Below are 25,367 nucleotides of genomic sequence, written 5' to 3' on the forward strand. Positions count from 1 at the left end.
CATGAAATAAGAGATTTCTACTGGGCTTCAAGTAGACACCACTCCAGTGCTGGTCTTAGGCAGGCACACACAGAATGTTCCATGTTGGCACACAGCCTGCAGAGTTCATTAAGGCCCTAGTACATCTTCATCAGCCTCTGACTGTTCCTGGAAGACTGTGTGGGTCTTACCATGGTATTCAACAATTAAGTACATTCTAAAAACCAGCCAAATACCCAGAAAAGACCACTTTGCCAATTTCAATTGTCTTTCCCCAGCACAGATTGGAAAGATTAGAGCAGGTGTATTCCCTTTTCCTAATACAATCAAATATTCCTAAATTTAAAGCTCACTATGTACTTGAAAACCCAGCCAGCCTCAACGTGGTTGCCCACGATTTCTTCTTCCCTGGATTGAAATGTGCCTTCCCAGAAGGACCTATTAACACTTACTTCCACCCATGGGAGCCCCGGCCAATTGGGGTCCTCGCTCGTGCAGTCCTTCCCCGTCCCCAGGGAATCCGTGTGGCTGAAGGGACACTGTGGCCTGCGAATCTTCATCCCCCAAAGCGGAGGCCTGAGCCCGCAGTCTGTCCAGGGCACCCAGGCCTGGCACCTCAAAACCATCCGCCAGCTGTGCCAGAGGCGAGTCCCGCGAGGCCGGGAGGAAGGGCGTGTCCAAGGGTGAGCTCGGAGGTGACAGAGAGGACAGGGAGGAGCGGGAGGACAGCGACGCCAGGGACTGGGGTGTGTCCAGGGACCGCCTCTGCCTGTGGAAGCCTGGGTGGCCCGGGGGGTCGGAGGAGGGGGCATCCCGTCCCAGGCAGTCGAAGGGGACGAGGTCGAAGCGCAGGAGCTGGCCGCACTCGGCGTCAGCCTTCTCGTACTGTGGGAGGCCGTAGATGTCGGTGAAGCTGATGGAGCTCAGGGACCCGCGGCTGGAGGTGAGCGAGCCTCGGCTGGAGGCCAGGGACCCGCGGCTGCTCCCCGAGGACACCGTCAGGGTGCTGGCAGACAGGCTGAAACGACAGAGCGCCGCGGTCTCAGAGACGCAGCCTGCACCGGAGCAGAGCGGCGCCTCGCTCTCCCGCAGGCAGCGCGCTAGCCACGCGGGCGTCTGCAGGGCCTTCGGCGGGACTTCTCTGCTGCTTGTGAGTGACGGGACAGGGCAGAGGGAGCAGCAAAGACTGGTGCCTGAGCTCGAGTCCCAGGTCAAACGCATGCTAGCTGGGCACACGGGACACACTTGCTCAAGTTATTCAGCCTGAGACTCCCTTGCCCCGGGGACTGGGGTGGTAACAGGGTAACAGGTCCCCCCTGCCCCGCCCCGCCCCGCCCCGCCCCGCCCACACTGTTGAGAGGAATAACTGAGAAAATGCCACGGATAAAGCCCTGACGCTGTGCTTCCCACCGCTGTGAGCACTTAAACATGGAGCTATTCAGGAGCACCCAGATCTTACTTATCTTAAAAATATTCATGTCCTTTAAGAAAAACCCAAAATAAAAATGTGCAGTGCCCGTATGCACCCTCCTGAAGCTATCGATTAGATTATGCAATCCTTGCGTAAATCTGACTTCACACTGGTTACTTATCCCGAAGCCAAAGTGGGTGCTCCTCACGTTCCCCGAGTCTCACATCAGCATCTTAAAAATCTGTGTCCACTTTTCCATTCTGCGTTTGCCACCACTTCAGCTTCCACATTCCAGTAGGAGAAAATCCAAGCCAGAAAGAACTCTGCAGTTCATGCACGTGGCACTGCAACACAATAATTAAGTACAGTTTTCTCTTTTAAAAGAACCCACCTTTTTAACTGGGACTGGAGATAGGATGTTAAGCGGGTGGCTTCTTCTAGCTGCATAAGTAGACAATTTCTTTTTTCCTGAAGTAGAATCCTGTAGGAAAGAAAACAGCCAATTAGTGGATTTGAAAGATAGGGAGTACATTTTCATAACAAGACATTCAACTATAAATTCCCCACAATTGATTTAGGTTGCCATGACTATCAGTTCTAAAAGCACCTAGGTCCTATGTGCCAAGATAACAAACTGTGTCTTATTTGAAAAATACACCCCGGGCACCCTGAGCAGTGCCTGCCACACTGCGGAAGCTCGATCCACCGGTGCACGGGGCAGTGGGCGGGTGGGTGAACCATGGCAGACAGATGGACAGATGGATGGGTGCGTGGATGGCCAGGAGGCTGGGGCGGGGGGAGAACAGGTGACTGGCCTAGAAGACGAGTTCAAATGCAGAGCATGTAGGAATTCCTTGGAACAAATCAGATTCCCTCATCCTAGGCCCCCTTCTAGGCAAAGATAAATGGAATTCTAAAATCTATAGAATTAAAAGATTAGAAGCAAGTAAAATAGCAATTGTGGCTGTCTCTAGGTCATGGGATTGGGAATAATTTTTTCCTTCCTTTTACTTTTTCTACTTTATAATTTTCTAGAATAAACTTTTCCCCCCACTACATTAAGCCCGCCACCTGGAGTCCAACATGTATGGGCACACTTAATAACAGTTGCAGAGTGAGCGCAAGAATGAATACATTTGCCTCTAGAATAAAACACTCCTCACTTACAAATCAAAACAATGGCATCGTGACATGTGGCCACAGTAGGTACCCTTAAAACATTACTCTTTCCACCAACAGGGAGGGGGACATGCAAGAGTATGAGAGAGCTTGGTCAGGCTTGGAGCAAGAGGAAACCAGAAACGGACAGGATATGACAGCAGCCTGGGATTCACAGAATCCCACTTTGCCACCCACTCACAAGCTGTGTGGCCTTGGGAAAATGTCTTGCCCTCTCTGAGCCCTTAGTTTCATTACCTGTAAAAATGGAGTCCATAATCTCTAGCTCAGAGAACTGATGCTGCACAAATAGTGTATGGTGAATGGCAAGTGATGGACAGAGAGCAGCCATCACCAATAACAAAAATGGACATACCAACAGTTTCTACTCCATCAAATATCGGTGTAACTAGAGCCACTACCCAACACACTTTAAAGTCAAATACAATATATTAAAACTGATGGTTTTCCAAGTGTGGCCCAAAGACCCCCAGGGATCCCTAAGACTCTTCAGGGCTCCTGTGAGGGCCCCCCTTTCCCAGCCACACAGTAGTGGTAGGCAGCTGGAGAGGCAAACAGCCTATCGCGACAGCTGAGTGCCCAGGCGCTGCCTTCTAGGAAGCCAGGCGCTAAAGAGATTAACAGAAATGTAAAATAATACCACTCTTCTCACTAGTTTTTTGTTTCAAAAAAGTTATCAGTCATAAAAATGCTATTAATATTAACACATAATGGGGGTTTATTATCTTGAATAAACAAATATTTTAAAAATTTCTCAGTGCTACTTTCTAAATCAGTAAATACTGACAGATAAAAATCCACATAAACAAAAGCTCTTTGGGGTCCTCAGTAATTTCAGCACTAGAAGGAGGTCCTGGGACTCAAAAAAGTTCGAGAACAGCTGTAATAAAGTTTAATGAGTAGAATTTTTTAAGATTCTACTTACCTATAATATTTTAAAGGAAAATATTTTAACTTATGGCTTATACAAGTGAAAATAACTTTTAAAAAGCAATTCTGTTCCATTGAGTGGATTTTTGTATGTCATTCCAGAAGAGAGGTGTGAGCTTCTAAAAGCATAGTGATATCGGGCACTCACAATAAAGCCAGCCGCCCTGCATGCGCTAGCTCCTTTCTCATTGCTCAGCTGATTCGATCCCTGCTTTACAGATGAGGAAAATGGCACTCAAGGAGCTAAAGAACCTTGCCTCTGTGACGCAAGTTCAAAGCTTGGTCAAGTTGGCTTGAACCCAAAGCCAAGCCAGGTTACCAAGACACTGCACACTGCCCCACCGCCTGCTGTGCGATTCTGTTTTTAGTACGTGTGCAATGAGGGGCTTCCTAAAGCCCTCTCAGTATTGCACTCTCATAACCACAGGGACACTATCGGGTCACAGAGGATTCCAGGGGCAGGAATGACACCAGCAGAGCACACGTCTTCCTGCAAACAGCAACCAGCCCCAGAGAGCAATTTGCTGTAGGGAATTTGCCCAAGCTTGGTATGAGTCTAATTCTTCTCTTAATGCTTTTTCATAAACTCCAACCCAATCTGAGTTCTATGAGCTCAAATCCCAAATTAATGGAATCTAAATCTTATTGAGTTCTTAGTGAAAACTGGCTCCTCTCTTGAGTGACCAGGGTCGGATTTCCAACCATTACTGAATCCATCCATGCACTCCATCTCTCTCCATCTCCATATATGTTACATAGAGACACAATTACATGTACAGCACAATTTTAGATTGTCTTTAATCATGACTTATGTTCAGATTTTATCCGTAGTGAAAATTGTTTTAGATCAAATTCCCTACTTCTATCCAATACGTCACACTTGTCATTGTAATGAGCGGGTGCATTTCAGAGCGAGTGAGCGAGAGAGCATGCGCGCATACGAGAGTGCGTGCGAACGCCCGTGAGTGACCACATGCACAGTCGAATTTTATGCTGGTTATGCTGAAAGTTGCAGATGATTAAAAATGTGGTGTCCTTACCAAATAGGGGTGTGAGCATCCACATTAGCTGTGCTGTCAATAACTGAGACACCTAAAAACTGGGACATAAACTGCTAAAACAGGAGTCTTAAATATTTTCCTGCCTTTGTGCACATTTTTCCAACTAAAAAGAAAAGGGGATACAGTTTCCTAGCAGAAAACTGGCCAGAGCTCAACCCCAAAAGTAGACAGCCTCGTGCTGCCATGTCAAAGGAGATGAACTTCAAAGAATATTAAGAACCAGTGATATGAAGAAGAGTGTAAAAATAAGCTAACAGATTAAGAAAATATAGTCTAATATACTGTCTTTATTTCCTTTAGATAAAGTGCTTTATTGTAAAGATGTCACTAAATTGTGACTGAAAGGAAAATGTGACTCCAGGTTTAACAAAATACAAATTTCTGCTTTCTGATAGACCTTTCATTTTCACAATCAGCCTTATACTAAAAGTATTTGTCCTTGGAGAGAGAACTTGTCAGGATGGCGTCTCACAATAGAGCCCTGGAGTTCTCTGTTGAACATCAAATGCCTGCCACACCCTAACTCCAGCAAGCTAAATAACAAAGGGTGTTATGTGTTAAGTCTTGACAGAAGCCATCTGAAAGATCAGTCCATGCCTGCTTCCACATCCCCGGGAGATGTGCAGGAGCTTCCTCCAAAAATGGCAGCCAGAGCAGGGGCCATGCCTGCTATGTGTCATTGGCCACTGGCAGGAGGCTTGACGAGGATCTGCATCTCTCCAACCCCCTAGTGACACTCACTATCCAGCTCGGACTTCCCATTTGGCAGTGATGACACTGAAGCTGAGATGGGCAAAGATGGCCCTGGTCATACAACTGGCACATCTCAGCCTTAAGATGCCAATCTCAGTCCCTTCCTGCCTGGCTCACACTGGATCTCTTTCTAATGCCCCCAGCCTGTGCCAGAGGAAGCCTCCTACCATGTGGTCCCACGCTTCCAATCTTCAAGAACACCTTAAATGAAGGGAGGTGACATGGAGAAATGGACCCTGCATCCATCTGGCCCAGGAGGTCAAGAGCTGCAGGAGCCCCACCTCCTTGCAATGCAGTGGAGGTCACAGAGACGCTCACAGGAGCAAAGTGTTATACTCGGTATGAAAGTACTCAGCATACGTGTATGCTCCTCCTTGGCCAAGGTCATTTAGTGGCAGATTCAGGAAACACGCCTGGGTCAATTTGGTCCAGTTGTGGGCTGAGTGCCAGGACTTAGCACCTGGGCTGGTCCCATAAGAGACTCCATCTGGGTCATAGCTGACCCAGCTTTGTTGTCCCAGCCCTTGAACGTAGACATCAGGGCAACCCTGGCTCTGTGGAGTCTGTGGATTTGTCCCCTGGGATCACAGTACTCAAGCATGTTGGGCAGCCACAGTCACAGAGCGTGGGTATGGGGTCCTGAGGAGCAGGTGGCATTTGTGGGACAAAATCCACCCCCTTAACTGAGAACCAACAGAACTCTCAGGCCCTCCTATGCAGAACATACACACGAGAACATCAAGGGCAAAACAAAAGGTAATGTTTAACTAAAAAAAATACAAATGCACAAGAGCACAGAAGAAAACTTTAATTGTATAATCCCTTTCCAGACTCAGAATCAACTTTTGGTTGAGAGGACAGGGCATGCCATCATCTCAAGCAAAATCAAATTCACTCCTCTCTGAACACCATGGCATCCCCCCACCAAGGCTGCTGTGAGCCCCTCATGCCAATCCACACTCATCTACCATAAAGATGACCAATGAAGCCAGGTGCAGTGGCTCACTCCTGTTAATCCTAGCACTCTGGGAGGGCGAGGCAGGAGGATGGCTTAAGGCTAGGAGTTCAAGACCAGCCTGAGCAAGAGCAAGACCCCATCTCAAAAAAAATATTAATAGAAAAATTTTCCAGGCATGGTGGCACGTGCTTCTACTCCCAGCTACTTGGAAAGCTGAGGCAGGAGGATCGCTTGAGCCCAGGAGTTTGCGGTTGCAGTGAGTGAGCTACGATGACACCATGCACTCTAGCCTGGGTGACACAGTGAGACCCTGTCTCAAAAAACACCCCAAAACAAAGACAACCAATGAATATCCAAGCATAAAGAATGCCCAACAGATATAGAGAACAGTCATAAGATGTGATGAAATACTAGTTCTAGGAATAGATGACATCATTCAGGTGTCCCTCACACTGTATGTAGAGAATGCTCACCCACAGCCAGCTTAGGATCAGGTTAACACACTGAGCTTGAGGGAGCCAGTGCACTAACACATGGGGGTCTCCCAAGCCTGGCAGCTATCCACAGATAACCTTTCGTCAGCTGTTAAGTGTGGACAGCAGATCCAGCCTTTGATACGATCTGGATCATACTCAGCAAATGGAAACGAGCAGACACGGCACACAATAAAAGGCTGAACAACTCGGTGCTGAAGAATACAAAAGACACCATGCTGGCTTCGAATGCCCTGAGCAGAGAAAGAGCCTCAAGACCAAGGAAAAAGACCCACACCGGGCTGCGGACTTCCTACTGCAGAGGAAAGAGCAGGCTTTCCTGACTGGCAATCAAAGTCGGAGATAAAAGCAGTAGGTAGGCATCCCCAATGCTGCCATGTCAGCAACAGGGACTCGTCCCCCAGGCAGCAGAGCCCCAGTTGCAGAGCTGCAGTGCCGCCTGCCTCCCCACCTTCTGCTGGCAGGCCCAGCCTGCTCAGGGCAAAACACCCAATACCTGCACTGCCAAGGGTGGGCCGCAGGCCGGGGTCACGGGTCTTCCCTGCTCCTTCTTCCTTTTCCATCACCTCTCACTTCGGAGCAGTCACCAGGAGCCTCGCCCGGGGAGCAGCTGGCCCCCGGGGGCAGGGGTGGGGTGGGACAGTGCTCCAGCCTCCCACCCAGCCTCTACTTCGCAAGGGGCTGCCCCGGGCAGTGGCTGCGCTGAGTAATAATCCAGACCCTCCTCAGGCCCCACTTGGCCCATCCAGCGAGCCCGCCCACCCACCTCTCGGTGGCGCCCTGCGCGGAGGTGGCCCGCGCCCGCTGCAGCTCCTCCTCCAGCCGCCTGCGCTCCTGCTCCAGCCGCGCCACGTCCTCCGCAGGCCGCCGCTGCTGGATGATGAGCTGCAGCTCCTGCAGCAGGGCCTCCTTCTCCTTGATGAGCTGCAGCCGGTCCCGGTCGGCCTCGGCCATGCCGGGCCAGGACTCATTTTCGAGCTGGGCCAGCTGCTGCTGGATGTTCGAAACTCTGCAGGAGAGAGAGAGACAGGAAAATCAACGGACTGAAAAAGCTGTCCTCACACACTCTCCGCACCGCCACTTTGATTGTATAAACCCACTCTGCTGAATAGCGAAGTGACTGCACCAAGTGAACCTTAAACTTAAAGGGATTTCGGAATGATGGGTTGTAAAAGTGGTACATAAGTCCTTTGCGAACCTCCCTCAGCCTGAGATTCGAGGTGATGATAACCACATCATGCCTGTTTCAAAGAACTGACAAAAAGCCTAGTGGCCCTCGGCGCACCCATACCCTGTGCAGCTCAGTTCTGGTTTCCCACCACACTGTCCCGGAGCAGGAGGAGCCGGCTCTTTCCCCCACCCAGCCCACTCCCATCAGTGCTAAACACTGTGCTCGGCCCTCAGAGATTCTGTCGGCTTTCTGCCTCCTGAGCTGTGCCTAACCGCTGACAGCAGCCTTGAGAAAATAACAAGAGACAAACACATCCAGCAACTGGGCTTCTGAAGAGAAAGCCTCCAAAACCCAATGCTCCATGCCTTTTGCTTCTGTGTGCTCCTTCCTGCACCAGAGACCCTGGCCGTGCATGAATGCAGGATGCCCTGCAGAGAGCAGGCACTCAGCAAAAGCTGAGTGACTGAACAGTGACTCCTGTGAACATATGAGGATGAGAGGCAGCCCCTGAGCGTGGATGTTGGTGTTAGATATCCCAGGCGGATGCAAACCAGTCAACCTCACCAAATGTACCAGCACAACAATCCTCAAGGTGGAAAAACAGAGACTCTTGTCAGTTTCCACGCCCCTAAATTTCCCTGTGCTTGCCTGGCAAACAGACTGCATCACTTTTTGTGTCCTGAGGTGTTGCTGAATGCAGATTAAGTGAAACAGATGTGGCTTGTATTTTTAAAGCGTCCTTTAAAAATAGGAGTAAAATGTTTTTAGCCCTGTAAGTAAGTTAAAGATTCGGGATATCTGTTTCCAGGCAGAAACTAGGAATTCCAGACTTAACCTGAACCCAATAATGTATAGGACAGATTTTGGCACACAAGCCCAAAAACAAAATCCAAAGACTTGTCTGAGATCACAGAGACCTGTGAGAACAGGGAAGCGTCAGGCACACATACCCCGGTAGCCCCTAAGGTGGCAGTCCTCAATAGGGCCCCAAGACCTGCAGTCTCAGTAAACCCTGGGAGCTTGTTATAAATGTAAGTCTCAGGTCCCACCCTAGACCTGCTGAATCCAACACTCTGAGGGTAGGGTCCAGCAATCTGGGTTGTGACAAGCCCTCCAGGTGCTAGGTGCTTCTGATGCTGGCTCATATTGGACACCCACTGCTCTCAGACAGAGCTGCCTGGCCTGGTGGTTGCTAACTGGCCTCGGAGTTCTTAGGGGTTTGCACTGGGCACCAATATGATGCTCTTCACTACGACAGGCATGCAGCTGCAGGGCCAGAGTGCTCCTGAGACTCCCCCTCCTGTGCCCAGGTGCATGGCACTAATAAAGGCTGGCTTCCTGCCTGCCGGCTCCTCAGAATCCTTCTCAACACTGCTCCACATGGATACCCCCAATAGACTAGCGTTGGCACACATTAAAACCCGATGCCCAGCCCTGCACCAAGTCATGTTCCACCTGAACTAGACATGAGCACAGGGATTTATCAGCCTGGCTGGAAGACTGGGCACAACTCCTTCTCCAGGTTATCGAATCAATCTGAAAACCCAGAGTTATGAAAAGAAAAGGGTATATAAGTTATAGTTTAAATGTATGCATTTTACTCAAGTCCCATTCTCCAAGAACATAAAGAAACTAGTGGAATGTCAGTAGCCTTATTAGACAAGTTCTTTTCTAACTTAAAACTAATTTCCGGGAAATGTGTTGGAAAACGGTGCCAAATCATGTCACTGAAAAAACTAATGACACAGGCAGCTGAACAGGGTTAGGAATCCAACTGGGCTTAGGCGTCCACCTATGTCTAATTAGTGTAATTAAAATTTATGGCAGTCATATAACTGAAGCCCAAGGAAAATATACTCCAAGCAGACCCATAAATAAGTTAGTGCCAAATCAGATATTATACCCAGTGAAATTTCTGGAACATTTTACTGCAGACCAAGACAAGTTAAAGGTGAAGAATGACTATAAAAGACTTGGAGAACAATCAGCAAATCTTCTGTGTCTGCATACTTTTTTAAATTTCAATTTATCTGATCCAAAGGAAAGTCGATCTGAGCCTAGCTAAAGTTAGCCAGATCATTTTGTACTTATACTAATTATTATACTTTTAATACAAACAGACATATTTTTAAAAGCACTCCTTTTGAGTTTTCTGAGGTTTAAATGTGAGGAGAACAAGATTCCATTTGAGCCTGCCAGCTCCAGGTTAGCTGCTAGTCTACGATGGTTTGAGTTGCTGAGGGCGGCAGAAGATCCAATTCCAGATAATCACAACCTTTCCAGGAAAATCTCAAGTAATATGCACTATCAGAAAGAAAGAATGAGGGAAAAAAATGAATTATAGGAGGGAAAGGCACAGGGCAAGTTTCAGAAGGCCTGCCCACTGCGGGCATAAATAAACGGAACAGCAGCCAAAATTAAACCATGTACTGTAACTTTCCACGGCTGGCAGGAAAACTACACAAGGACATATGGCAAGGGACAACCTCTCCAGCAGAAGCAAAATCTGGATGAGGCTGACTTCTTGCAACCCATCTGGAAATGTTGTTTGAGCTGTGCTGAACTAGACAAACATTTCTGTGCTTAAGAATCATGCTTTTTAAATAAAATTTCACAACAATGCAAATAATTGCATGTTCATTTTAGAGCTATATGTGAACCTAGAAGATTACTGGCATATACTGCAAAGTGTCTCCATACTCCGGATATAGACATTTGGGGCCTGGCTCAGCTAGGTTGAGAGAGGCACATCTGTTTGTCTGTACTGGAAGCCAAAAGCACTGGAAGGATTCCTTCAACAATCGATTGCTCCTACATCCCCGTGGGATAGACAAGGCTTTAAAACACTATGCCATGTCTACCGTGCTGTGAGCCGGAAACAAGCCATCTGCAGGGAGTATCTTTAGAATGTTAGGTTTACTTGAAGAAACAGACTTCCTGCCTGAGGCTAAATACAGATGTACTGAGCTTCAATGCACCTTCTTCTACATCCCTGCCAAGCAGCTGATCTGCTGGTTGGAACCCCGCTCCTGTGAGTGCCATAGTTCCAATTCTGGGTTTTAAAGGAAAAACAATTGCCAGAAAAGCTTTTCTTTGAAATATCATTTCAATGAAATTAAGTACATGGAAGCAAAGCAAGGTCATGATTAAAATTTGCAAAAAAAAAAAAAAAAAAAAAAATTCCCAAGGTCATTTATAAAGAGAATTGAGAGCAACTTAAAATCAGAGGTGTTTCTTTTTTTCTACAAGTCAACTATAGTCTTTAGTGATTCTTGTTTCTGATAGGTAATACATTTTAGGCCTACACATAATCTCTCACAAATGGCTTTTAAAGCTTTAAAATACATGTCCCTGTGCCCTGATAGTGAAGAAATGAAAGCAAATGCTCAATCAAGCATTCAGGTTTCATATTTATTATGTGATTTCCAAATTCTAGTCCCTGAGCAGGTCTAATGTAGACAGATGTAAAATATGAATCATTTTTCCCTTATAATTTTTGCCCAAACACCTTTTCTGTTACAATGCAGGCACCATTAAATCATGAATGGAAACCTGCATTTATGCTGCAGAAACTACTCAGGTCCTCACAATCACATGGAAATTTTAAATATGATTTGCATTTTTTCTAGGAAAAATATGCATTCAATAATAATTTCTGAGCCATAACAAGAATAAGCCCCAATTATTTGAATTTATACCTAAAATCTGTACTCTGCTGTATATAATTTCTCATGTTCCTAAAATCCTGCTGCTTTCTGGATGAGCAAACAGAACTGCAAGCAACCCACAGTCCCACCTGATGGTGATGAGTTGGAACACATCCCAATGCTGTATTCCAGGACGTGGTGCCAACTTAGAGCCTGGTGCCTTCAGATTTCAATTACAGCTACAAGTTTGCTACTTCTTACATTTTCTCTTAGCTTTCTTTTCATAAATATCCATTTAAATGAAAAGCACCCTGACTTCACCACAATGAAATATATCAATGTAGCAAAACTGCACTTGTACCTAATAAATATATACAAATAAAAATAAACAAATAAAAATGGCAGCTGAGATCTAAGTCAGATGGACAATGGAATCATTTTAGCTGATTAAACATTGATAAACCAGCGTCCACTCAACTCCTTATGTAGGAAATTGAAGTCTGACTCTAGACTACATGGTATAAGAAGGCTCTACTAATACACCAATATCCTACCACATCCTCAGCTTCCCTGCCCTAACATCTTCTCCCCTTGGAATGTACAGATATTCAGAGAGCAACTTCTTTGTTGTCGGGGTGTGGTTGTTTGTTTTTGAGATGGGGATTCACTATGTTACCCAGGCTGGTCTCAAACTCCTGGGCTCGAGCGATCCTCCTGCCTCAGCCTCCCGAGTAGCTGGGACTACAGGTACGTGCCACAGCACCTGGCTAGAAGGCAACTTCTTTAAATAAAAAGCAGAAATTTCACAGGCTTCTTCATCTGGACCCAAATGGGGAAGATGAACTTGCAATGGCAAAGATGCTTTTCCTTGTTCCTCACGGCTGCGCCTCACCCCCTAAAACCCAGATCCAAGGTCACTGGAGAAATGGAGGAAAAATCCATGTGACTGATCAAATTCAACTGCCATCATAACACTACACCGATTCCTGACAACTGATGAACAGCAGGACTGATCCTGGCAACAAAAACCAAGACGCAGAGAAACTGGATGGACCGAATGTTTTGTTCCTATCTGGACTGAGTGTTTCTATGGTAACAGCTACAGTTTGTGCACAGTTCTGGAATAAGTGCTCTTGGGTTAAAAATAAGGAGCCATCTGCGTCATTGGGATTGCTTCAAAAAGGCTTGCTCTTTCAACTTCACTTTAAGAAATTCTAAAATTTTTAAACAAGTAATGTGAAAATATTCCTATCATAAGGTCCACCAGGGAATCTGAAGAGATGCTCCTGAAGGGAAAGGCAGAAGCAGCCTCTTTGGTACATTTCATGTGACCCAGAATTGAAAACACAAAACCAGTCACCATGATAGTGGTAGTTCGGTCAGAGAGTTCTCTAGAAATCACACCACCACTTGAAATCCCTCATTGTCCAGAACTCTGTATTTTGATAATTTCCCACATCTTAAAAGCAATCTCAAATATAGATCTACAAGGAAAGACTTCTCTAAAATGCATAAAGGCATAAACTTCTCCACCATGTAGAGGTGGCAAAGCACAGCATGTTATGCAGAGGACAGGCAAGATGATTCACTTTATGTGTCAACTTGCCTGGGCTAAAGGATACCCAGGATAGCTGGTAAAACATGATTTCTAGCTGTGTCTGTGAGGCTGTATCTGGAAGAGCTTAGCATTTGAATCAGTAGACTGAGTAAAGAAGATATGCCCTCCCCATCGTGGGTGGGCATCATCCAATCCATTGAGGGGCTTCACAGAACAAAAAGGTGGAGAAAGGGTAAATTCTCTTTCTGTGCTTGAGCTGGGACATCCACCTTCTCCTGCCTTCAGACATTGGAGCTCCTGGTGCTCAGGCCTTCAGACTCCGGGACTTACACCAGCACTACCTACCCCCTGGTTCTCAGGCCTTCCAACTTGGACTAAATTACACCACCAGCTTTCCGGGGTCTCTAGCTCATAGATGGTGGGACTTCCAGGCCTCCATAATCACATGAGCCAATTCCTATAATAAACCAATCTCTCTCCCTTCCCTCCCAGCCCCTCCCCCCATTCCTACTGGCTGTGTCTCTGGAGAACCCTGAATAATACAGTAAGGAAGCTAGACTTTGCAGGGTGAAATGATTTCAGAAATGAGAGCTGGAAGGCTGACATCCAAGAGTGAGGAGGCAGTGAGGAGGTCTTTTCGTTAAAGACCGAACACTGAATTGTGGCACTAAAATAATAGAAGTCCACGTGGGCAAAAGAAAAGGACACATTATGTCCTTAGCCTTGGAGTGAAAGAGCAGGGAAAGACACATTATTCTTGTTAATGCTGCTTACAGAAAGCAATGCAGGCCGGGCGCGGTGGCTCACGCCTGTAATCCTAGCACTCTGGGAGGCCGAGGCGGGTGGATCGCTCGAGGTCAGGAGTTCGAGACCAGCCTGAGCAAGAGTGAGACCCCGTCTCTACTAAAAATAGAAAGAAATTATATGGACAACTAAAATATATATATACAAAAAATTAGCCGGGCATGGTGGTGCATGCCTGTAGTCCCAGCTACTCGGGAGGCTGAGGCAAGAGGATTGCTTGAGCCCAGGAGTTTGAGGTTGCGGTGAGCTAGGCTGAAGCCACGGCACTCACTCTAGCCCGGGCAACAGAGTGAGACTCTGTCTCAAAAAAAAAAAAAAAAAACCAGAAAGCAATGCATTCTTTTTCATGCTTTGCTGGGTGGACGAGGTACATGATGCTTTCCTGTACGTGGGACGCTGCTTCTCCAGTGATGCCCACGGGGGTACCAGGGACTAGAGTTCCAGCCTGATCAAGGGGGCCAAGTGAAGACTCCATGGCCAGGACCTCAAAGCCGTCATACTCTGGCTGTGGTGCTCGTCACGCAGGTCCTAGAATGCTAATGTCTGTTCTAGATTTAGTTCTTGCCATAGAACTGCTTGCTGCTCTCTTCCCAAGCCTATGTTGTTCTAATTGTGTGCCTCATTGAGAGGCAACCCAACAAAACACTCAGAAAAAAGCAATTGTAATAAAATCCCTGATCTGATGCTGGGTGAGACACAATAACATTAACCCTCCCTAACTTTCAACCTGTCTACAGGGATGGGACAAAGGTGGAGAACCCTGTATTATTCAGGTTTCTCCAGAGACACAACCAGTAGGAATGGGGGGAGGGGCTGGGAAGGAAGGGAGAGAGATTGGTTTATTATAGGAATTGGCTCATGTGATTATGGAGGCCTGGAAGTCCCACCATCTATGAGCTAGAGACCCCAGAAAGCTGGTGGTGTAATTTAGTCCAAGTCGGTAAGGTTGCCCTGATGGTGCCACAAGATGTATAAAGTCTAGCGCCGGCCAGTGCTGCTGGGGACCGTATGACCCACAGTTGAGTAGTTACAAGTCAGGCATGCTCTGCTTTACTGGTCAAGCCTTCACTCTAAGAACCAACTTGGAATGACTGGAGGCAGAATATAATTATTCCAAGGGGACTGGAGACATGCACTGCCACCACATCAGGGGACCAGAACCCAGAGGAGGCTGCAATCAATGACTTAGTGAACTGTGATCACCATTAAGGACTCCACTGATAAGAACACTTCAAGGGTGTTTTGAGCAGCTTTAAGTCCATTAAAAGTACCAAATTCATTGTCAAAATCAAGCTCTACCTTCTAAATGACCCTCAATCCTAGTGTGAGCCTCAGAAACTCTCTGTGGGGCCATTCTTCTTTAATCCCAGGCAGAGCACCATCTCTGTCACACTTCCCACAGGCCAGTATAATTTAAGAAAGGGGGTGCGGCAGGGGCACTAATTTAGGACTGCCAATTTTTTATTTTGCCAAGTAAAGACTTTGACAAAAACCAACTCACATCAACTACCATCATTTCATAAGAGAAAGATGTTTTAACAGAAAAAAATGCATCAGAGTTCTTTAAATGGATAAAAGCAAGTCAGCCTTATGCAAATCTGCCACACTGTCCCCTTCCAAGTGCTCCATGGACCTGGGACGCCTCGGGCTGGTGCTCGGGAAGCACAGGCCTGCCTGGTGGCTGGCTGCGCTTCTCTGGCCGTTCTCTTTCCGTTCCTTTGCAGCTCCTCTCCTCTGCTGCCAGGCCCTTGGATGTAAGTGTTTTCTAAGGTTTGCTTCCTCTTCTTTTTGTCCTCCCACCCCAGCCATCCTCTCTTGGACTTCTTACTGCACCCCTCTGGCCAGTCTCATCCTCACTAGGCCTTTTCTTGGCCTTTCTCATGGCTCAGTCCTGGAGTCCCTTCATTTCTCTGTGCATTCTCTCTCCCAAGGTGAGCTCAGCCATTCAGTGACGTCATTTATGTGCTGAAGATTCCTATATTGGTACCTCCAGTTGCCCTCCTGGACGTACCATCGTTTGAATGGCTCCCACTTAACATTCCCAACTCAAAAGACCTAGTGTGCCCGGCAATTCCAACTCCTTTCCAAGGCACTCATGGCCCTCATAATGTGGCCTGCCTCCCTGCTCGTGGCAGCCTCCATTCCACCCCCTGGCTTGCTTGTGTTCTGCAATTCTGGGCCAGTCCAACTGCTGCAGATTGACGCCCCACCCCCACCCGACCCCATTCCCCTCTTACTTGAGAAAGTCCTTTCCCAGTGGATGGGCAGCTGGAATCCCAGCACTCCTTCGGGGCCCAGCTCCAATGCCATTTTCTCTAACCCCCAAGAAGAGAATTTATTATAGAGAGTTCAAAGACCACTAGCCTTTTTGAATATCCATGAAGGCCCAGAAAGAATGAGCCACTCCAAGGCTTGTACCAGCATGGGGGTCTTGGGGGTGGGAGCCAGGAGCAGAGCAGGTAGCCTGGAGTTGACCCAGGCCCTGGGATGCCTCTGATTCACCCACTTCCAGGGGCAAAGGCTAAAGAGCAAATGTGACCAAATGGGACCCTCACTTTATTCATTCAATAAATGTTCACTGACTATGTAGCTACTGGGATTATAGCAATGACTTATAATCCCTGCAGTCGTGGGATTTATTTACATTTTCACAGGGAAAGACAGACAATAAGAAAGCAAACACCAGCTAGGTAGTAACATTTGCTTGACCAATCAGGGTATCAGGGTGATGGGGTGAGGACAGGGTGGTACGGCTTTACTCAGGATGATCAAGGAAATCTCTCTAACAAGGTGATCAAAAGGAGAGCAGAGGCCACGTAACAATCTGGGGAAAAGCACTCCATTCCACACAGAGGAGGCAGTTTGGCCAAGGGCACTGCAATGGCTTTGCTCTTGCTGCTGCCAACAAACTACCACAAACTCAATGGCTGAAAGCAACATCCAGTATCCTCTTACATTTCTGGAGGTCAGAAGTCAACAACGGGCCTGAAGGACGGCTTCCTTCTGGAGACTCCGGGAGAGAATCTGTTTCTTTGCCTCTCCCAGCTCCCAGGGGCTGCCCCCGCTTCCATCCTCATATGTCCATCTCTCTCTGCCGCCGGCCCTCCTGCCTCTCTCTTATAAGGACCCTTGTGATGACACTGGGCCCGCCTGGGTCATCCAGGATCCTCTCCCCATCTCTGGATCCTTAACACCATCCCATCTGCAAAGTCCCCTCTGCCATGGGAGGCAACACATTCACAGGTTCAGGAGATCAGGACGTGGACACCTTTGAGGGGCCATTATCCTGCTGACTGCAGGCACCGAGTCAGGCATTTGCCTGGCAGGTGTGAGGCCTAGCGGGGTGCCAGTGGAGCTGGTCGGTGGAGGCACACTCAGTATATCTGAGGAACATCGAGGAGGCCAGTGTGGCTGGAACAGGTGAGCAAGGAGCACTCGGTGGAGCGAGCTGACACCTGTGAGTTAGCAGGCAACCTGCTCACATAGGCCCCTGTTGTTCATGCACAGTGAGGATTCAGGAGTAAGACAGGAAGAAGCCCCAGAGGAAGGTTTCTCAACCTCAGCTCTAGTGACATGCTGTGGGGCCATCCTGTGCACCGAGGATGTCTAGCGGCCCCCCTGGCCTCTGCCCGCTAGATGCCAGGAGCACCTGCCTCAGAGCTGTGATAACTAAACATGTCTCTAGACACTGTCAGAAGTCTCCTGGGGGGTAAAGTCCCCGCTCCCTGTGTTGAGAACCACCGTGCTAATGGGAAAAGAACAGGCAGTGCCTGTGCGAGCCCACCCAGGTCAACTTCAAAACTCATCTCTGATTTTTAAATGTTCCAATGCAGCCCAAAAGGTGGTTTTCTGAAAAGCCCCTACTGTCCCACAAAGGTTGAAACGCTGGGGACAGGACCCTCCTTGGTAGCTGCAGTGCATTTCTTAACAAGGTTCTGGCAATCTTCACATCTTCAAATAATACAGAAAAGTACTGATGAAGTGCAGTGCCCACCCCCGAAATAATTTTCTTAAATACTCGACTTTTTCCTCTAAACGTCTTATCGCAACATTTAAAAGGTTGCTCACTTCACACGGACACCATCTTTAGAGAACAAAGAAATTACTTGCTATGTTTGATAAATGTCACAGCCAAACAAATAACAATTATGTTCCTAAAGTGTAGCAATGATCTATTTGCTACTTTTAATACAGCACAGCAAATTCTAGCACCCACACTTTGCAGCTCCACTAGAAACATGCAAGAATGAGCAGAGGAATATTCAGCAGAGACAATCGCCCTTCACAAAACTCCAGCAAGCTAAAGAGAAGGAATGCATGATAAATGAAGAATGTGACCACAGAGACAACCAGTTTTGATACATGAACTTGGAAACATTCCATGGGGAAATTTAAAGCCCACCACGAGGCCATCCTAAAAATCCAGGAGGAACTGAGTGTAAAACCTCCTAGCAAACAGAAGGCCTATGTCTGTTTAAGTTGGCCTTGTAGCAGGGAGTCATATGATTTGCTTTTGTTGCTATTTTTACATTTTCTAAAAAACCAACAAAGTAGATTTCCAGACATCCATGAATGGTACAGTGTACTAAGTAGGCCCAACTGTGTAGCTTCCAGAAAGGACCCCTTCACCCCACCGGCATTCTGTTCCTTCCCTCCAAGATAATATTTCATTTTTGACTAAAGAAACATTTTTTAAAAAAAGATATGCTTCACACTTTTCTGAAGCACATATTTTGAAATAATTTGGTTTTAGGACTCTTTCCAGAAGGCACAAAAAAAGAGCCTCTAATTTACAACATAGGTCAACATAAACCACTTCGTATCAATTCTCTCCGACAAAATGAAATCAATTAGTTCCTGTCCACCTGTTGACCTCATACTTATTAAATGTCTTTTAACCAAGACATGTGGCTTTGCCCATTAACCTATGGAGTTAGAAGCCACATATATAAAAGATAAAATGGTTTCCCTTATGCTGGTCTGAGGGACTGATGCTCAGTCTATTGGAAGGAGGGAATGGGAAGAGGGACACGAGTTCTGAACTACGTGGTATGCTAAAGAAAGCCAAGAAAGCCTCTATTCTTATTGAATCACATTTTTACAACTGTTTGCAATATTGAGAATTTCACATTTTAAATGCACTTGGAATTTTTCATATGTATTAAGAAGCTACATATAAATGAAGAACTTTTACTTTGTATTCTATCACACACGGCTTTCCAATAAAATGTGGACAATCACACATTGGAACTCTGCCAAACTTCTTTCCATGGGAGAAAGTAAGTAAGCAAAAGGCAAGATTGGAAAAATGCACTTCTTACCTCTTTCTGGCTTCCTCATACTGCCAATTAAGTCTGACTCGGTCTACGAGCCTTGTTTTATCATCGAAGACAAACTTTCCGGAACAGAAGAGAAAAAAAGAAAGGAAACACGTATTAAAAACATATTTTTCAAAATAGAAAATTCATTTACACTTTCAGCAACAATGAAAAGTACTCTTTTAATTTGTCTTTCACTTTCAATTTTTCAAAGGTCTGGAAGGAAACACACCAAATAATACTCTGCTGCCACCTCTGGCCAGTGGGGGTTGGGAGTGGGCTAGGAAGACATTTGCTTTCCTAAAACAGGTGGGTTTTTTTTTCTTTTTTAAAGTGGCAGTATATCCATCTATTATGTAATTCCAAACAACAGCAACAAACCAAATGTTAAAAGAAATAGGGAATTACTCAATAAAAGTTGATACAAAGACAAAAAATAAAAGTCATCCCATTTTCTGCAATACATTCTCTAATTCCTCAATAATAAATATCAAAGGTCTGAAGTCCCAAGGTCTGAAAAAGTTGGACTAGCTGTGTGAGGTACAGGCTAACAGATGCCTTCTGATGCCATGAGGCACATTACAGAACCAAGGGCAGGAGGACAGGAAGCAAGGTCTCCAAAAGCCTGGGATTGGAGACTTTCAGTGTGGTGCTCTGAATGCGATCAGTGGTTGTACTTAAGTATTTTCATACCAATTACATTGAAGGCAACAAAATCCTACACAAAACAAAACAAAAAAGACATATACAGAAAGCAATTATAGCACACGTTGGCTAATTCTTCATTTGTGGAAACATCATACAACTCTAGTTTCAATAAATGGGCTCCATCTGTAGATCTGACCTTACTAGACCATATACTATGACCACCAAGTCTTTATGTTTTTGAAATAATCTCATGTCAACAAATATTTGAAAATATTTGACTTGAATGATTAGTAATAAATTTATTAATATGAGTTTTGATCTATGTTGATGGGGAATTTCTTTCTTTATAACTGTATTGCCTTGAATGGCAAGATAAAGAAGTGCCTTTATGATGGACTGAGCATTCTCCAATGAGACGTGTCACAATTTGACGTTTACGTAGCCTTGTCCAATGACCCATCCACAGTTTCCTCAGTATGAATATGCTCAGGCTATAGCACCCTAGCCCCCAAAACTGTTTCCAGTGGAGGTGAGCTACTTGCCACCTCATCCCCTCTTCATTAGCAACCCTGCAGTCAATCGTTCATCAAGACCAATAAACGTCATCTCTCTAACTTCTTCTCAAAGCTATTTATGGACCTCTAAGCTTTGTCTGCATATTCTTCTTTGAGAACCAAATGGATGTTTTAGTCAAAAGAAAAGACAGCCAATCAGATCCAAAAGGTTACCGTTTCACAGTTCCTATACAGCCTTACAGCATGTATAAACCTGTAGCTGCAAATCCCTGGTCTTGAAAAGCATGTCTGATATAATAAACACCTATCCCACAAAATTGACCCAAAGCAAGAACTAAGTGAGGTAGGCAGACTTCTAAGATGGCTCCCAATGGTCTCTACGTCCATTCACCCCATGTGAAATACCCTCCCCTTGAGAGTGGGCTGGGTCTATGGCTTGAATCTAATTGACAGAATACAGCAAAGGGGGATGGGAAGTCATTTCCGTGAATAGGTTTTTTCAAAAGATTGTGACTTCCATCTTGCTAGCAGAGTCTCATGGTTGGCATACTTTGATTAAGTAAGCTGCCCTGCTAGAGAGGCCCACATGCCAGGGAACTGAAGCCCTCAGTCCAATGACCTGAGATTGCCAACAATCACGAGAGTTTGGGAGTGGATCCTTCCCCAAGTGAGCCTTCAGATAAGACTGCAGCCCTGGCTGACACCTCAATGGCAAGTTCCTGAGACCCTGGAGAAAAAGACCCAGCCCAGACTTCTGACCCACATAAAGTGTGAGATAATAAAGGAGTGCTGTTTTAAAATGCTAGGTTTGGGGGTCATTTGTTATATAGTAATGGCTAAACTAATATTGTTATAGCCTTTTGATATATTTTTCTATAATAAGGTAATGTAGTAGAAAGCATAAGTGTTTAGGGATCAGAGATGTTCACTCAAACCCGGACCTTCCTCTCCTCAGCTGTATGACCTTAGGTAACCTGGCACCTCAGTCTTCGGCATGTCAGAGAGGATGGGAACAACTACTTAAACTGAGCCAACAACTGTAAAACTGTCAACCCAGGGCCAGCCCCAATAAAAACTGCAGGGGCTCATAAACAATGACAAGTCACTGCTAGAGTACCATAACCAGCCACCAATCTCCACCTGACATTTTAGAATGGTTTACCTACATCATTAGCAAACCTTCGATCTTACCCGGTTCTCTCAAACTAGTTAAGAGTCTCTAAATTCTAATTCTAACCTTACAATAAGTAGCAAGCAGCAATGAATTATTCATGGAAATCAATGAGTCTTGTACTTCTTTCCTTCCCTCTCCAAAATCTTTAGGCAAAAATGCCAAAGACATAGTCATTATTTACTACATTACATTCCCCTCAAAGAGGCATTTTTGCCAAAATTTCAAAATACTAGCTAATAATTTAAAATCCAGAGTTTTCCGCCAATTGTTTTTTCCTTTCTTTTCATTTATTTAATTTTGGAGGGTGGCAGTGTGTGTTCCTTTGATACCTGACCTTTACTTAATAAGCCTAAAGAGGAAGAAACCCTCTAAACTGCTTTTCCATTTGGTAACAAATTAATGTCAAACTTCACTCAATGCATTACAATAGTAGTGTCTTTGAATATCCAGCACCCTGCTTCAAATGGTGACTTTCCCAACTTTGTTTTTGTGGCTAACTCAAGGCTTCACTAATTATCAAAAGGCGCATTATGAAATTCTTCCAAGTCTCAAACAAAATTACTTTTAATTCAATTCAATTTCCTGACATTCTTTTAGAAGAATAAGAAATAGCAACAAAGTATAACCCAAGGTGGCACAGCTACAAAGCCTTTTGGAAATCACTGGTCTAAGGCAGGGATCAGTAAACACTACAGTCCGCAGGCCAAACCCAGCCCACCGCCTGTTTTTGTAAGTGAAGTTTTATTGGAGCACAGCCACGCCCACTCCTCATACATCATCCCTGTAATGGCTACGTTTCCACTACAGTGACAGAGTTGAATAGTTTTGCATGGCCTGAGAAGCCTAAAATATCTAATATCTAATATATTTACTATCTGGCCCTTTACCAAAAATGTTTGCCGATCCATGCTCTAAAAAGTCATATGTCTGTCAACAAAACATTTAAACTCAACTCTCACGAGGAGCCTGGAGTTTTTAAGAATCCAAATCACAAGGACAGAGGTAATAAGCAATTCAATTGCATCACACGGCTGGATGTGAGAGATGATATTTTCTTCTTCAAACTTAGTGGCACAAAAGTGAAAACATTTCTGAAGTGAAAATGAAAAATTAAAGCAAATGAGTGACGGCAACACAAAAGCAGCCCTCATCTCTCTCAGCACACTCGTTGCTTCTCCCCGGGCAGCATACCTCGGTCTGAGAGCCAGCATCACAGAACTGCGGAGGGAAACCAGAATGGCCCAGCGCACCTGGATCATGTGGGAACTCTTGTAGCGAGTCGGTGATGGAGCAGCTGTTCTTGAAGCCATCGGTCAGCTTGACCAGGCTCTGGAATGGAAGGAGACACGCTCTTTGAACAGAGATGGCAATGTTTTCCTTCCCTTTAGAAGTGGACCTTTCAACCCGGTTTTAGGTCTGCAACTTCATTTATTACTGGAGAGTCGTTCCACCCCTAGCTCCCGTGCTCATTAGCTTTTCACCCATGCACCTTTAATAACATTCTTAGTCATTTAAATCAGATAACAACTGAGTCCTCATGGCAGCACGTGAATAAAATAGAGAACAATTACAGTGCCATTTTTTACTGGTTTTTAAACCTTTGTGTTTCCTAAAGAAAAAAATAATCATTGCTATGCAAAATGTTCAATCAGTAAATGAGTCTGACAGAGATGAATGCCACCTTGAGACTATTATAGATAAACCACAGAGAAGGTGAAAATAGCTCCCAGACAATGCTTATGTATTTTTATAACCTGATTTTTTCAGTCATAATTCTACATGGTCAAAGTAATCTCACAGCAATGTTAGTTTGCCAAAAATTAGAGCAAGTATATATTCTGGCATATGGAACCCTTTTGTGTGAAAAGTTAAAGAGAAATCAAACTGTTGACCATTTCTTTTAGACTTCTGAATATGTTCACCTTCAGCAGATATTACTGCAGACACCAGAACCAGAACACCCAAGTGCAGAACTCATGTAACTGGCTCAAGATTGAGACAAAGGCTTGGAAGGGGTCAATGTTAAGTTTATTTAAGAAAAATAAAACAACTCAATTTTGATGGAAGAGGACTTTGCCTGTGCCTCTTCCTAGAGTTTCTCATAGTTCGAGAGGTTGTGGAGACCTCAAAGAAGATGCTGGGGCCTAAAGCTTCTTCCAGAAATTCTATCTCTTGCCTCCATGGGGAGGAACTCAAGCAAGGCAACTGGGTGGCTGGCTCTAGCGCTGCACACTGTGGCCTCAGAGAGGCCAAGGCACGGAGCCCTGCTTAATGGCCACTGTGAAATACCACCTGGGTCACCCTGGGGTGTTGGCTAGTATGATATGGGTAATGAACATAGGGCACCTTGTCCAATGCCACATAGACAGAAATCTCAGTAAATGGTAGCTATTCTCAGAGCTACCAGTATGCCCCCCAAAACCTAACAATTGACCATTTACCTAGCATAACCTGGAGAGGTCATCTGAAAATACAGATTACTGGGCCTCACCTTCAGAGATTCTAATTTGGTAAATCTGGAGTGGGGCCCAATAATCTGCATTTCCATGAGCACCATGAGACAGTCACTCACGGCCTTGACCTTAGGAAGCAGTGAGGCAAGGTACTTTTTTGCACATCTGCCTCATTTTGCTGAGGAGCCTGGGCTTTGCTTTACATGTCCTCTGTGTTGTACATTCTTTAGATTCTAAAAAAATGCCTACCAGGTGTAGGTGTTCACTTAGGGTGTTGAGTGAAAAATAAAAGCTATAACAGAAAGCACTGAATGCATTCCAGCACCACGTGAAAAGACTAGTGTGTGTTCATTTGCAAAAAATAGTGGAAACTACAAGATTCAAGGGGCAAAAAACACAAAGCAATATAAAGCTGCAATGATCCCAGCTATATAATTCATAGTAAAATACTATGCAACTATATAAAGGAATGAAGAAGCTCTTTGTGGGCAGATATGGGAAAAGGTACAGGATATTATCTTCCATGAGGAAGCCAATGCAGAACAGTAGTATAGTTCTGGCTTTGTGTGAGGGCAGTTGGACATGTATCCATATTTTTGTGTGTCTGTATAAATACTGGAAGAGTATACAAGAAGCTAATAACAGTAGTTATGGAAGGTAGAAGGATGGAATGATAGCAAGGCTTATCACAGACCCTTGGACTTATTCTGATTATTAAACAATATGAATGTATCACCCATTCCTGTGGTTTGAATTGTGTCCCCCCCCAAAGATATTTTGAAGTCCTAACCCCAGGAATCTGCGAATATGCCCTTATTTGGAAATAGGATCTTTGCAGATGTAATCTACTTAAGATGGGGTCATATTGGATTAGGGTGGGCCCTCATGCAATGACTGATGTCCTTATTGGAAGAGTAAATTTACAGAGACACAGGGAGAAGGCCACGTGACCATGGAGGCAGAGGTTGCAGTGACGCATCTACAACCCAAGAAATGCCAAGGATTGCTGGCCACTGCCAGAGCTGGAGGAAGCAAGGAAGGATCCTCCCCTAGATCCTTCAGAGGGAATGTGGCCCTGTCCACACCTTGACTTTAGACTTCTACCTCCATAACTGACAGAGTAAATTTCTGGTGTTCTAAGCCTCTCAGTTTATGATATTTTATGACGGCAACCCCAGGAAACTAAAATAGTTGGCCCTCCATGTCCGAGGGTCCCACATCTGTAGATTTAATCAACCTTGGATAGAAAATATTTGGGGGAAAAAAACAATAAAAAATAACAATACAACAATAAAAAACAACACAAATTTTAAA

At 45.4% G+C, this 25,367-nt stretch overlaps 1 protein-coding gene across 2 annotated transcripts in view; it reads right to left on the minus strand.

The window, feature by feature from the left end:
• The window catches only part of WWC3 (WWC family member 3), a 120,022-nt gene that overhangs the window by 25,303 nt on the left and 69,352 nt on the right, over positions 1-25,367 (minus strand). Inside the window, exons 7-11 of one of the 2 annotated variants that reach the window (XM_069462849.1) lie at positions 22,787-22,929; positions 19,267-19,347; positions 7,532-7,774; positions 1,782-1,871; positions 432-997 (exon numbers count right to left, since the gene is read on the minus strand). In XM_069462849.1, the coding sequence (XP_069318950.1) occupies positions 432-997; positions 1,782-1,871; positions 7,532-7,774; positions 19,267-19,347; positions 22,787-22,929 (1,123 nt within the window). The remainder of the gene's footprint in view (positions 1-431; positions 998-1,781; positions 1,872-7,531; positions 7,775-19,266; positions 19,348-22,786; positions 22,930-25,367) is intronic. The other variant, XM_069462850.1, reaches the window with a different exon arrangement.

This window comes from Eulemur rufifrons, chromosome 30, assembly GCF_041146395.1.
Source record: "Eulemur rufifrons isolate Redbay chromosome 30, OSU_ERuf_1, whole genome shotgun sequence".
Lineage (NCBI taxonomy): Eukaryota > Metazoa > Chordata > Mammalia > Primates > Lemuridae > Eulemur > Eulemur rufifrons.